Consider the following 14,818-nt stretch of genomic DNA (forward strand, 5'->3'; position numbering starts at 1 on the left):
GTTAATGTTGAATATAAGTTATTGCATAATCTTAGTTTAATCCATCCAGACATTACATTATACCATTAGCTTATCTAGTTCAAAATAGAGAGATTGATATCCATGTGTTGAAAGCTGCTGATGGAAATGACTATAGACTTCTTTGTCTACTTTTTTATTTTGGTGTGTAAGTATGAATTCTTATTTTGATGGATTTAAACATGTCCATTGATGTCCATGTTTTATGACAATCCTTAATGTCCATGTCCACTTTTAATTACTCTGTAATTTGTATTTTATATTTGTTTATCCTTTTGGGTATAATATAAAGCGAGACAGATTGAGAAATTATGGTCAAGTAGGGTTAGAATTCATACATATGTTATAAGTGCATTACTCGGTTGATAAGCAAAATAATATGTTTCCAATACAATACGCTTAAAAGTGGTTACACAAAATGTTGTCATGGTATTAATGCATGAACAACCACGGTCATGTGAAAGTGTTGCCACCATTCCCTTACTGCTAAAGCTTGTCTGGAAAACTGGAAAATGAGAAACAAACATTTCTGTCACTATGACTTATTCAGAAACGTGAAATGGTATACTACTATATATAATTTACATTAGTTACCTGTTTAACCTCCAAATTTTTCAGTGAAAACTGTGGTTCATTTGAGAAAGGTCATCAAGGTGGTAAGAAGGTCCTGTTTGCTGTTTCAATTAGAGTAAGTTAAACCATTGAATACAATTCTCACTTAAAATTCCTATTTAACGTGTAAGAAATCACCTGAGTTGTTGAGCTCTCAGTACAGTTCATTGTTTTAATTTTGCTTTCTCCCTCTGTGTCGTATTCGCAGCCAATTATTATTCCAGTACTCACGTACTGCACACCTGTTTTGTCCACATTTTCCTGCTGTATTAGTAGCTTGAATTTGTAAGTTTGCCCTTGAAGTGTTTGTATCTCCTTTGGAAAAGAATTGTCCTATATGAAAGCAGATCATTACAGTATCATGAATTGCAGAAGTAATGAATATGTTGGATTAGTATTTGTTACCTCAGTTTCAACATCTTCCACCCGCTTCCCAGTTACAATTCGTATCTCTCTCTCTTGTAGGACAATTTCTAGATCACCAGTTCCATCTTGCACCAAGGCAGAAATGTGGTACCTGTGATTTTTGGTATTTGTTAATAGCAAAGCTTGTATGACTTGCTAATTTGAGTAATTTTTTTACGTATTAACATACCTTTTCAAAGTATGTGGCACAATTATCTTACAAATTTTGCAAAACGACTCGTTATTTAAGTACTCGGTTTGTGAGTAGCAAGAGGAGCAAATAAATTTTTTTCATTGAGGCTTATATTGAATTGATTGTACAGTTGCTTTGTAGACGACCTCTTCATGACAATAATCTTTAGACAGTTGTTTAATTTCATGAATGGTATAGAGTTTGATAGATTTCTTCCTTTGAGCAAATTGTTGGGTTGAGAACATTGGATCTTTCAACCTAAATGATGTGATGAAATACTTATTAGCAGATATAAGAATGTGGGCATTAAATCTTGTGAATGAGAAAATGTACTTATTCCGCAGTTTTGCAACACTGTGATGGTCATAGTTAATGTAGAATCTTGTAGGGGAGTAGTTTAAAATATCGAGTTGGTCTGATAAATGAGAAAGTTAGTAAGTTTGTAAGCACATAATTTTGACATTTCAAAAAATTGAATATTATTTACCATTCCAGCTAGTAATTCTTCCACTTGAGATGATGATTATAATGGGCTCTTCCCACATCTCATGCACTGCTCTATCAAATTCCTCTGCACATGTACTCCAAAATGTGACATTGATTTTTTTCCTACATAGTTGTCAACAATCAAGAATTACATGTATCAATAAACATTTTGTAAAAAAATTGGTGTTATGTGTACATTTGTTTGTACATTTACCTCCTATCAGTGATTTTGAATTTAATTTTCACTTGTTTGTTTGGAACTCGACTAATGGTCGGAATTTTCTCTAGTATTCCTATCATATTTGTTTAACAGCTGAACTTAGTATATGTAAAAGAAAGAATGTGTCAGAGGTAGGAAATATTAGTGAACAAACCTGTAAGATAAAGAACTTGTTTGGTCATTGGTTTCAGGTCTGCATAATCAAAGAGGTCGAAGCTGTTTTTTGGTATGAAAATGTTTTTCTCATCCACTTTTTTCACTTTGGTATCAGCGGTGAAAATTATTTGCTGCTCCATCTGGACTGGTCGGTACTTGTCATTCTCTGTATATTCTTTCACTTGGAAATTTTTGATCATGTACACATTTCCCTCCACAATAAGTCTAGAGATTTTTTCTACAAAAGCAACCGGTACAAATGCGTGCATCCTGCAATTTTGAGACATGTATTTGTACTGATGTGGTTAGATATGAAGAATTTAACATTATATGTTGGAAAACAAATCGGCTGCAAAATGAAATTACATTGTTATCCATGAAGAGGTAGTTGATTGTTTTGAAGATAATCCCAGTGGTTGTAACCCCACACCATTTTCTTATTACACGTACTCTAATCTTCCAATTGGTTCTTCCGTTCTGAACATTTCTCAAAGAATCAAAATCCATGGCTGACATGGTTTCTGTGTGTTTAAGAATTTATGTGGTCCTGCCAATTGTTAAGGGAATAGTCTTTATGCTATGTGATGGTGGTAGGTAAATGAAATTTAATTCCGCTCTTGTTAGTTGGTTTATCTAATTAATTTTGCATCAGCTGTATTTCAATTTGTGTTAGTGCAGGTTGTATTAGTAATGTTACTTGTCAACTCTATATCTTATAATTAAATAGATGGTGCTGGTTTTATATATTACTAATCATTTCCAGTAGATGATTTTCTTTGCAATTTTTTATGTAGATTTTAAACATCATTTCTACTGTGATGTTGCAGCCATGAATTTGGTAAATATAAGGGATTATAAATTTTCATGTAACATAAAATTGTATATGTTACAGTTTAGGGAATAAAAATTTGAACCAAAGGAACCGTTCTTATAGATACAAAATATGGAATATTGATATTCATGTGCAATATATGTTTCCTTTCTTCTTTGGTTCATCTTCATTGCACCCTAGCCTCATGGTTGTAATATATATTAATCATGTAAATAACTATAAGGCATTGGCATAATTTGTTTGTGGTTTTATTGAAAAGATATAATTATGTTACCTTTTCAATTTTGATGTTCTTAAAATTTGGTTGTTTATCCTGGTGGTCTTGATTGTATTGTAGTGGTTCGACATTCAACCTTGGTCGAGTACGATTCGTTGAGACCACTGTTGGTGGGTTGAAGTTGTTGCTTGGACCTTGTTTATCAGTCACCTATGAACAGAAATGTGGTTAGAGAACATGGTCATATGAAATAACATTTAAGGATTATGTACTTACATTTGTAAGTTCTGTTTGTTGCAGTTGAACAGGTTATTTTTATGATGGAGAGTGGTTGTCAGTGATCTCTACTGGTTCTGAGATGTAAGTTGTATAGAAGACCTTGGATCATTCTTTGAGATTTTTGTCAGTTAAATCAATAGTGACATTGTATTTCTTCTTCTCTAGGGTCCTTAAAATGTCAGGAATCACTTTTAAACCTTTTACCTGAGTTTGTAACATTTGTTAGCTGATATATCAAATGTGGAAAACACCATTGATGTTAGTGCAGTTTAGTTTATTACCTCCGTGTGATCTGCATCAACTTCGTATACAGTTCTCCCCAAAATTCGAGTTACCTCATCATCTGGCCATACTATTGGGACACATCCAGTAGCATCACTGCATAAAGCTTATAAACGAAACATGTCTCGGACACAATATGATTATGTGCAAATCAAAGTTATCATACATAAATTATAATTTGTACGGACAAATGTCACAACATTTATGCAAACCTTATGTCCGGATAAGGAACAGATCGGCCACAATAACTATAAACTTCATCAACCAACTTCATGTCTTTCTCATATTTGAGGTGGAAAGGTGTATACCAATTCATTTTCTCGTCAAATTTTTTGACAATAACTTGGCAAATTACCTTCTTCTATAAGACATTGTAACATATAGTATGTTACGAATGGTTGCAGGTTTAAATATAGGGTCTAACAATGTAACCTAACCTAATAAAATTGTGGTGATAATAGTTATTTTTGTCTACATAGCTTACCAAAACAAAAGACTAGTTCAACTTTATCAACTCATTCACTTTCATAGTCGGTACCTCTATACAATCATCTTCCTCGTCCATGTCCATTATATAAAATTCAGGCTTGGCATATCTGTAATTTATTTCAAGGAATGAGTAATGTAAGTTCAAATTTGTTATTAGTTAAAGCTGACAGCTACTACTTAATTTGGATAATACCTTAGCCTCATTCCACTAACAACAGTATGGTCGACATTTAAGTATATTCTTGTTGTAGGGAAGTTTGTGATATAGATTACATCTACGTTGAAAATGATATGTAAGTGAAATGTTTGAACATAAGGCCAATAAATGAGTAAAGTGATATTAATCTTAATTTTCTACTCACTGACTTTTCCATATGCTATTATAATGATCACTGGTCTTTCTTTCATATTTTCATACTGTTGTAGAAATGAATCTCCAAACTGATTGAAGAGTGTAACATTGATTGTGGTCCTACAAATGTATTGATGGGATTTAATTCTTTTGTTTATGCATGAAAATTATTCAAAAAAACCCTTTCACAGGAAATAATGTAATAAGCATACCTTCCATTGGTGATGGTCAGTGCGACATGTGATTTGTCCTCACCATCTTTATTGTAATTGGATCTAGGATGTACATCCTCTATCACACCAATCATATCTACAAAATTGCATCATATATATGTCTATTAATGAATCTCTAGGTTCATGAAGAAACTATGAGGCCGTTATTAACCAAAAAAAATAACCTGTCAGAAAACGGTTGTCGTCTTTTAAACGGTTACACTCCTCCAAATCATAGAAATCAAAACTAAATGTGGGAATTTATAATCCAGGAATCACATCCTTTTGAATTTCCGTTTCATTTGAAAAGTAGAGATGCTTCTCATTACGAATAGGTCGATTAGTTTCATCTCCATTGTAAGTCTTTACATTGAACATTTCTACAATATAAATCTCTCCTTCCTCCAGAATTAGTTCAAATTTCGGAATTAGGTTTACCGCTATAAAAGCATGTATCCTTGACCCCCATATATGTTCATTTAGAATACATTACTACCAAACTGAGGTTACACTGTCATGAATTATGAAATAGTGTTACAATTCAGTGGTACTTACAAAGTCATCACAGAAAATGACATTATAACCTCGAATCTCTCTGGTTTGACGGTTGATTCCTTTCCATAGAGTTTGTGCTCGAACTCTGATTCTCCACTCCTCTTTAGAGTCATTGACCAACTCCAAGCTGTCAAATTTGTAGAAAGCCATTGCTACAGTTCGTACCTTTATTATGACAAAATAAACCTAACTGTCAGCTGTCATTACAAATATTTAATAAAAAACTGCAATTAGAGAAACATCTTAAACTTTCATACCTTGCTCTGTTATTGAATTTGGGAAGATGGCTCGTTCTTAAACCTAAGACCTTTGGTAAAGTAGATGGAAGTAAGATGGCATACAAAATAAGAAACACCTCAATTATTGTACTAACTCAGACATTTGTTATTACTATTTGTTAACTATTTCAGCCCATGTTTAAATAAACCACATTAATATAACTTTAAGTTTTCTTTTGGAAAGATACATTTTTCATAGATATGAGTGATTGACTTATTGTCTTATAAATGTTATCTTCTTGTGAAAATTAAGACTAAAATTATAAGAAATAAATTATTTTGAAATTATGATAGCTCTGGATTTTGTTTGTCATTGCTTAAAATTTTTCATTTACTTTAGGTTTGCAGTTTTACAAAATAATGGGACACTAACTGCTTACATATTTGAACCACTGATTAAGTACAAAAGGATTTCCATTACAACAAAATATGCTCAACATTGTCATAACCTATGAACTAAATGTTGAACCCTTGTACTGAATGACTAACATGCTAGTCTGTACAGTACATGAAATTATGTTATATAACAGGCAAATTATAGAAGATCTCTTTATATACCACATTCTGAGTAATGTAGGTATTATTACCATCTTTATCATCAATAAAAAGTTTAAGGCCCTGCGGTGAAGTTACGCGACTTACAGCCACATACAACTATCCGTGAGTGAACACTCTGCTTGGTAGATATAAGGCAACTTGTTCTAGTGACTGACCCTGTACTTTGTTTATAGTCATTACATACCATACTTGCAAAGGCATTTATTTCTTGCATAGCTTGAAATGCAGCTTAGTCTCCATTGATGCCAATTCCATTCTTGGGATGAAATATTTAGTGCCCTTGTATTGCCCAGCTATGACCTCACACTCATCACAATGTTGTAGACATTTGGTGACCATCATCCTAGTGCCGTTACACAGTTCTAGTGTTTGGTTGAGATTTCGCATCAACATGACAATGACACCCACTTTCAGGTCCAATTCATGCAGCGGCAATCCAGGAATGTTGATTGAGTCGAGATACTCTGGCGGAAAAGATGCCAACTGGTCACTTTTTGAACGAGGATAATCTTCAGTTGTGTCCACAGAGAAGTAAGATGACATTTCACCCGGATTTTTCTCAACAATAATACCGTTAACTTTGGCAACAGTTTCGTTTGTTGGTGTTATTATCGCCCTATCACTTAAATAATCTGCATCCTGGAAGTTGTCTAGAAAATTTGGAAACCCACTTTCAATCATTGCATCAACTGAGTTTATTGCATTTAGGTGGCAGAATTGTTTAGGTATGGCAATATCATCTTCAACATAATCTCGGTTACTATGTGCTGCTGGACCAACCTTTCCATCACCAATCTGCAAAACCCACTGTGCAAAATCTGACAAAGCTTTTACTTCCTCTTCATTTTTTCCTTTGTGAAGTCGCATGTTGTGCAATAGTTTTAACACCTTAGCTATTTTCCTTAACTTTGATCTTGTAATTGATGTTGCAACAACTTCACCCCTTGAAGCTCTTGGAATTACAGGTAGTATTTGGTGGAAATCACCGCCTGAAATTACGGTAATACCTCCAAATGGCATGTGGAATCTGTTTGGATGTACGGTCTTCATGATATCCCTAAATGAACGGTCAAGACACTCGAATGCGTAACGATGTTGCATCGGAGCTTCATCCCAAATGATCAGATTTGTCCTCTTAATTAATTTTATTATGTTCGATGTATGAGATATAGAACACATGGAATGCTCATCAATGAAAATTGGAATTTTGAACCTTGAATGAGCCGTACGTCCTCTAGGCATTAAAGTGGCAACAATTCCTGATGACGCAACCGGCAAGACAATCTTACACTCTGACCTCAACTTAGAAATCAAAGTTCTCCACAAGAACGTTTTACCACAACCCCCACTGCCATAAACAAAAAAACACATCCTTCATTTTTTTCCACTGATTGCATTACCGCACTGTAAACTTCCAACTGCTCTTTGTTGCAAGTTGAAAAAAGGTGTTGGAATTCCTTCTCCATTTCAGCAATGTTGTAACTTGTCTCTTCAATAATCAAATTGTTAACATTACAGTCTAGATAAGAATTTGGAGGTTGAGGCATCTGAATGAAGTCTTTCAGTGATTTCCCAATTGTGTTCAATAATGTGTGAATTTCAATTAATAACATGAACATGCATGAAGTTAGTATCTTCTGTTTTGCAGAATAGGTAGAAATAAACATTAACACCATTATATAATGATTAGTAAGGGATTACCTACAAGAGCATAATACTGTTGCTGCTTCTCATTAAGCATCAAATGTCAATTCCCAGTCAACTTTTGTTGCTTCAACAAAATGTCATCAACCATATATGTCCAATGCTTTTCCCATAAATCATGCAAGTCTGAGACTTTGCAGTTAACCATGATGTGGACAAAAAGCTACCTAATCTGCGGTGGAAACCCACTTTCTGAACACTGACTTAGGACTTGATTCCATTCATTGTCATCGTCCAACAGGCGTAACTCCTTACATGCTCCTTGAAATGTTTCAAAGATATGTCCATTTACTGTCCTTAATGACACAAACAAAGTAGGACCACGCACCTTCATCAACAGAAGTCTTAAAAACCACAATTCCCCCGCACTGTGATGTGTGTAAGACAATCGGCCAATTTTTGTACCACGTTTCCTCGGGTTCCACATATGATCTGCATCATTCCATACATAATGTTGTGGTATCTCATCATATAGTTATTTGTTGGCATTACTATCACTGGAATTAAGAAGAAAGAATGCTTCTAATTGTGTGAGTTTGACCCTCTCCCTTTCTGCAACTTTTGGTAGTGCTTCATTTGCGTGATAGGTACAATATGTATTCCCATCCAAATGAAAAGAAAGGTGTTGCACAACTAAAGACCTGTAATGTATATTGAAACCAAATATGCGGTATGCGGCTTCACATCCATATATGTACCTCCCATCAAAGAAGGATTGAATCTCATCCTCATATTTATCAAGTGCCTCTCCGTTTTTGGATTGTCTTTTCTTACCTCTGATTTCTAATGTAGCTCTGTCATGCCCTTTAAGGCAGTACTTAAAGAGATATTTGAGACTACGGGCATGAGCACAAATCTCAACATTAATATGACATTGGTATTTAACCAAAAAATTGCGGTTGTAAGGTACAACCCATTGATTGTCTAGATTTGCCTTTCCTTTTGAAACGGTGATATTTGTCTGTCGCATTTAATATATTGGAAAACCCGACTGATCAAAAATTGTAGAGTTACAGTACCTGAAAATCAGATATTTTAAGTTGTAATATTAACAAAAAAACAAAATAGTTCCATTATAATTTATGACCAAGGATTGTGGTGCTAAATCTATTTCAAAATGAACATACTTTTTGGGAGAATGCCGGGTACATTTATGTTGCTTCATGCACGGAGATTTAGGGAATTCTTTACCACAGGGTCCATGTACCATGAAAGCATTTACAGCCGCGTAACCAACAGGATCTATTTCTGGATCTGGGATTTCCACCGAAATAAACTTATCAACATTTGCTTGAAAATTATGCTTTGAAGCAGCATACAACCATATGAGCATGTGTACACGCGGGAGTCCTCTTTTTTGGAACTCTACAATATACATAATTGTTGGGACAAATATAAAGTTATAATCTAATTCTACAGACAACCAAAAAGAATTAAAGAGTATATATTGAGGTTTAGGAAAGATGTACCTCTGAGGCAAGTACCAAAGTAGTTTTTCTTCTTAATATCATCAATAAGCTGATCAAGTTTAATTCTGAAAACACGTGCCATTACATCAAGGGAATTCTGTGCTTGATAATGTGGAAGCAGTTTCATCATTTGGATTACTTCGTCCCATAAAGGATTTGTTGTCATTGTGAGAAAAATGTCTGGATGGCCTATATGGCAACAAACTACTAGTGCATCTTGAAAGTTCTGCTGCATATATCTTTGTGATCCTACAAAGCCGGCAGGAAGAATAAAACCTCATTTAAATTACGTTGTATGTTACTATACAACTCAGACTGTAAGGTTGTCTGGTTCGTACGGAACCACCATAAACGGGCTTGCTCAATTGTGGAAAATGCGTCTACAACATACTGCTGGTAAAGCCGACCACCCAAATGGGGAGTAAGTCCTACAAATAAAGAAGTATTTACGTAAACAGGATATTAAACAGAGGGAGACGTATTAGAAGCGATGGAAAATTAAATCCTATTACATACAGAAAATTACCTTCATTAGTGCGAACTTGGAATTTGTAGGAATAATATTATTTCTGTGAAATCATTTCTCTTTTTTTCTACGATTTGTTATCAACCTTTCCGAATGGAATTTTCTTGTGAAAACCATCTCCACCATGAGGGGACAATAGAGGGTATTGCAATGCCATCAGTTTGGGATGAATGTCACTAATTCTCTCCAAATCTTGAATATGAGAATGTATTATAATATCACGAGAACCATCCGTATCATCTATGTCTCCGACCATTATACCAGATACCTCATCAGACGGACCTACATGATTCTCACGACCATTTTCGGCTCTACAAACCTTCAGCCTGATTTCCAAATCTTGAACATCATCACTCTCAAAACGATCATGTGCAGTGCAAAATTCTTTCACTAATTTGTTAGTTTCATCCAACATGGCGGATAAACCTTCTACAATTTCAACATCAACTGGATCACCACCATCCACATTAACCCATCTAAGCCAATTACTAATTTCATTTTCTGTATCATAAATATATAACTGGAAAAATTTGGGGTCTTCACCATCTGGTGGGATTAAGGAACCAAATAAATGATGGTTCTGTCCATTTAAGCGGTATATATATGGTGCTCCCCCATTATTGATAGAATTATCAACTCGTCCACCAGTTGATGTGAATGCAAAAATACTATTATACAACCGCATTCCATCCTTAAATCTCTGACCTTTTACTTTATCAGTATGCAGCTTCCAAATAAAAGAAGGGGTTGGCGGCTCTTTCGGTAGTTTAATCTGACCCTTCACACAGCACAGAGAAAAAACAGGGGTGCCACGGACTACACTCTTATTAACACATTTTTCCTTCCACATCCAAGCGTCACAGTAGCTACACTTCACATTTGCAGGGCCTAGCGACGCATACTCCTTCAAAATTGCATAATATACATGTAATCTATTATCATCACATTTCTTTCAAAATATTCTTTAATTGGCCTGAGAATTCTTTTATTAGAGATAGCTTACCTGTGTCAACAACTGACATATCTTCATACGAAGGAATATGAACATCTTCATCCATCTCTGCCATTAAATACCATTCATTAACTGAAGGATTATTTTATGATATATGGTTAAGTACTAATTAAAAAGTACTTAAAAGGTAGTTACCTGCCTCCGAGTCCCCATCAGACTGATCACTGTGCATTCCCGCAATATAGGAAAACTCTGAAAAACATTACCATGAACGGTAATATATATTTGTATACTATAAGTGTTTGTTTATATATATATATATATATATATATATATTACTGTAGTAGTCCTTAAAAATTTCTTACCATTGTCATTGTTAATATCATACGGTGGATCCTCACTAACATTTACGGGGTGGGCACCCCAGTCGATCTGCAATTTCTTCATTTGTTTCAAATATGAAGTCCTCCAAATTCTCTGCAACATTTACGATTAGTACAATAGGCCTATTTTAATGACAGTAGTCTATCCGCTAATTTTAACTACATTTTTTTACCTTGGTCAGAGAAAACCTCACTAACATCACTGTTAAAGTCTGATAAATGGTCAACCTCTGGAAATATACATAAACCAAGAAAAAATTTAGCCACTTTTACTACACAATTATGTACAATATAATGCAACAACTATAGTTACCAGTTGGATCATGTTCCAGTTCAATAGCCTTCTTCCCTTTGTCCACAAATGTACTAACATTACTTGTATCGTGAACAGAGGTGTTAGAACGTGTTGTGTTCACAATTGCAATAAATTTAGATTTAAAGTCATAAATAAATTGAATGATAACATATCTCAGAATTGAATGTTAGAACAAGACACTCACAAATGTTATTTGTTGGTAATGTCGGTGTGCAATCATCACCCACTGCTCTATGCTCAACATTTTTCGGTATGCATATGTACGGGATTCTAACATTTCTAACAACTGTGTAAAAACTACGTTGTTAGTGGGAAATCACCAAATTTATAATCTACCAAACATGAAGCACTGTGAAAAAACATTTGTTACCATTTAGGTGCAGTTTGTCTTTTTTTGCTGACTTTAAAGAACTGTGATAACGGAGTGAAATTGTCAATGACATCTTTTCTCACACTTGACTTTGTATTTCATGCAAATGGTTTAATTGACTTGGTCGGGCACACCTTATTTGCAACTACAAACATAATTAAAATTATATTATCTTAAGTTGTAGCCTAAAATAGGTTATGCTTGAAAGTAGGAATTCAGAAATACCGATTGGTGTGTAAGGTTGTGTTTGACATATGTTCTGTGGCGGAAATATGTTCTGCAGTGGCACATTTTCTTTCAGCATTTGAACAGTCTTCCCTGCACGCAATTATAAACATCAAAAATTAGAACTGAACAATGAATTTACAGCAACATGATTACGCGAATACGTAAGATTCCACTTACGGGGTATTAACTCAGCGTGCTTCCTAGAAAAATGTGACGTTACTCGATAGCATGTATCAATCCTTGCATCTGATTTTTTTGCCAAGGGACTCCTCCCACAAATCTTCAATTTGTCTGATAATGGAGACAATGGTGTAGTAGGATTGGGGATTCTAAACGGTTACAGAAGTCTCTCTATAATTTATATAATAATGTTAAGAGTGAAATGTTTGTATTTGTCATACTTCAGCATGTAATATATCATACAATTTGAGTTATTACCAGCAGGTGTATTTGGAGACAATTGTGTAGACTGCAATTTCTGTTTTTGAGGAAGATCAGAACCACCAATATGTTTACGCTTTTTGGTCGCCAATTGTCTATGTGATTTTGCGTCTTCTTTCAACGTGATGCCTACAAAAGCACAGAAATAACATTAAAAAGATTCATATAACATATAGATAAAAACAGACATATAATATGTAAAACATACTATTATCCGGTCCTCTCAACGTGTCATGGTCTGATCCATGTGGTTGGGGGGGGCTGATATGCTCATATATAGGATGTTGAAATTAGTATATTCGAAATGAAAGCCTATGAACATATTAAATTTTTGAGACATCATAAACACTTACACTGATCAATCATGTTCCGTATTGACATAATATCCTTTGGAGGGTGTGAATACTCTTTTGTCAATATTGTTTCATAACTAACTACATATCCAAAAGTGAACAGAACTTATATTATGACCTTGAACACAATAAGAACGTTTTATTGTGTAATGTATGACAATGTGACATGATACTTACACACTCGATGTAGAATGTTGGGCAATTCACGTTTTCTGTTAGTACCGTTATCCATTGCAATTGTCAATTGGTAAACATTTATTGCCTAACAAATCTGCTGATATAATTGTAATAAAAGGAATGAGAAATAATTGGAATAAAAAAATTTCAGAAAAAACAACCAAAGTCAAGCAATTAAAACCATAATATTAGTAAGAGGGGTTGCACAATAATGGCAATTAAGACTATCACAGCATTTAATAGAATTATCAGTACAATAAACTAATAAACGGAAAGGGGGAATTTATTGTGTCTGAAAAAATATAGTTTCAGATTGCATTTATGATGTCTGAACATAAATATGAAACCCACAACATGATTAATGGCCATTTATATCTACTCCAATTATTTATCAGTTATCATACTAAACCATTATTCACACTAATACACAAGCACAACAGAGAAACGGATGGAATTGAATAGAGATGAAAAGGTGGAAAGCATACCTAAAAAAGAAGAGGCAAGCAGAGTCTCATGGAGGTGAGGTGTTGAACAGAAGCCAAATTAAGTGAATTCAAATTTCAAATTTAAATAGAAAACTGCTACTGTCTATCTATTTTACATATCTATTATACATATACATACATATACATCGATAACTGTGTGCAACTTTTTGGGTTTAAGAAGAAACCGGGTACAACAGTCGCTACCAACACGATAATATCCTTGAGAGATACAACAGTTTAGAAGAACAACCGGTTGACAGTATTATTATACGTAGTTACCTGGCTTAGTCGGTGAAAAAACTTTTGTATTGACATAGGGGCATGGACTATTCAGCAGTGAAGAAGCATGTAGTTTGTAGCAAAGCCGTATCATCAGCTGGTATTACGGGATTTTAATGAAGGGTATTAGGGTAAAATTAAGTGCCATTAGCCTTCTGGCTTTATATATATATTAAAGGGACTAGTTTAAAACCACAATATTTTTAATATTATTTCTTTTTATAGAAAAGTTATTTGAATTGAAAATTTGAAAACCTGAAATTTGTTAATATCTTACTATTTTATTTTAGCTTGCCAAAGTATACATTATTTTATTTTAATTGGTCTAATTTTGCTTTATCTTCGATTAATTATAAAATAATTTTTAGCCCGAATGAATATGTTACATTGTTTTATTTTAGTACGACGCTATTATACAATTTAACGAATAATTTCTAATTTCGTTTTAATAAAAAGGTATGATTAAAATAGATACAATAGAATCTCGATTAATGAATATATTTTATAAATGAATAATATCACCAAATGAATACTTCCTTCGATCCAAAAATAATAAAGACAATATATATTTTAACTTAAGAAATGAATAATCTCGATTAAAATATTAATGTCCCACGATTATTCATTTATCGAGCTTTAACTGTAATATCCGGGACATAGCTTGTAATTATTTTTATCAATAAATAATTATTTTTATCAATAAATAATTATTATATGATTATATTGTGATTTTTTGGTGAATTATCTGATGATTGGTATTAATATGTGGATGTTTATATGTGGTAAAGTATAGGTATGTTAATTTTATTATGTCGAAAATTAAATATAGATAATTATGGTATTTTATGGTAATTTTTGGAGTGTAATATGATTTTATAATGATTTATGAATTTATTAATTATTTTCTGAATAATTACAAAACCATTCTATAAAGCCGGGAATCGTCCAACTTGAACCGTTTTTACGTTTTTACAACCGGAAACTCTTCCGA

At 33.7% G+C, this 14,818-nt stretch overlaps 1 protein-coding gene and 1 long non-coding RNA gene across 3 annotated transcripts; both read right to left on the minus strand.

The window, feature by feature from the left end:
- Positions 1-470: 470 nt before the first annotated feature.
- On the minus strand, positions 471-943 carry LOC141659644 (uncharacterized). The gene is made up of 3 exons (XR_012549842.1): positions 769-943; positions 613-692; positions 471-523 (listed from the first exon to the last, which is right to left on the minus strand). It is a non-coding gene; the product is annotated as an uncharacterized LOC141659644 (long non-coding RNA).
- Positions 944-10,570: 9,627 nt separating this feature from the next.
- On the minus strand, positions 10,571-13,944 carry LOC141724275 (uncharacterized). Of its 2 annotated transcripts, XM_074526348.1 has the most exons (14): positions 13,549-13,944; positions 13,064-13,157; positions 12,742-12,967; positions 12,531-12,662; positions 12,270-12,443; positions 12,090-12,182; positions 11,865-12,009; positions 11,679-11,780; positions 11,492-11,553; positions 11,352-11,408; positions 11,161-11,272; positions 10,991-11,047; positions 10,847-10,903; positions 10,571-10,747 (listed from the first exon to the last, which is right to left on the minus strand). In XM_074526348.1, the coding sequence occupies exons 7-14, from the start codon at positions 11,935-11,937 to the stop codon at positions 10,710-10,712; spliced, it is 558 nt and encodes a 185-aa protein (XP_074382449.1). In that variant the 5' UTR covers positions 11,938-12,009; positions 12,090-12,182; positions 12,270-12,443; positions 12,531-12,662; positions 12,742-12,967; positions 13,064-13,157; positions 13,549-13,944; the 3' UTR covers positions 10,571-10,709. The 2 variants fall into 2 exon arrangements, with proteins under 2 accessions (XP_074382449.1, XP_074382450.1); XM_074526349.1 differs by lacking the exons at positions 12,742-12,967; positions 13,064-13,157 and having other exon boundaries at positions 12,270-12,383.
- Between the last annotated feature and the right edge of the window lie 874 nt (positions 13,945-14,818).

Source organism: Apium graveolens, chromosome 5 (assembly GCF_009905375.1).
Source record: "Apium graveolens cultivar Ventura chromosome 5, ASM990537v1, whole genome shotgun sequence".
Lineage (NCBI taxonomy): Eukaryota > Viridiplantae > Streptophyta > Magnoliopsida > Apiales > Apiaceae > Apium > Apium graveolens.

What these genes read in the sequence shown, in the direction of transcription:
- LOC141724275 (XM_074526349.1), bottom strand. Translation starts at nt 11,937, where the DNA reads ATGTCATTGACAATTTCACTCCGTTATCACAGTTCTTTAAAGTCAGCA. An exon ending in TGAGGTTTTCTCTGACCAAG is followed by an intron (nt 11,273 to 11,351) that starts GTAAAAAAATGT and finishes TAAATGTTGCAG; the next exon opens with AGAATTTGGAGGACTTCATA. An exon ending in TGATGGGGACTCGGAGGCAG is followed by an intron (nt 10,904 to 10,990) that starts GTAACTACCTTT and finishes ATTTAATGGCAG; the next exon opens with AGATGGATGAAGATGTTCAT.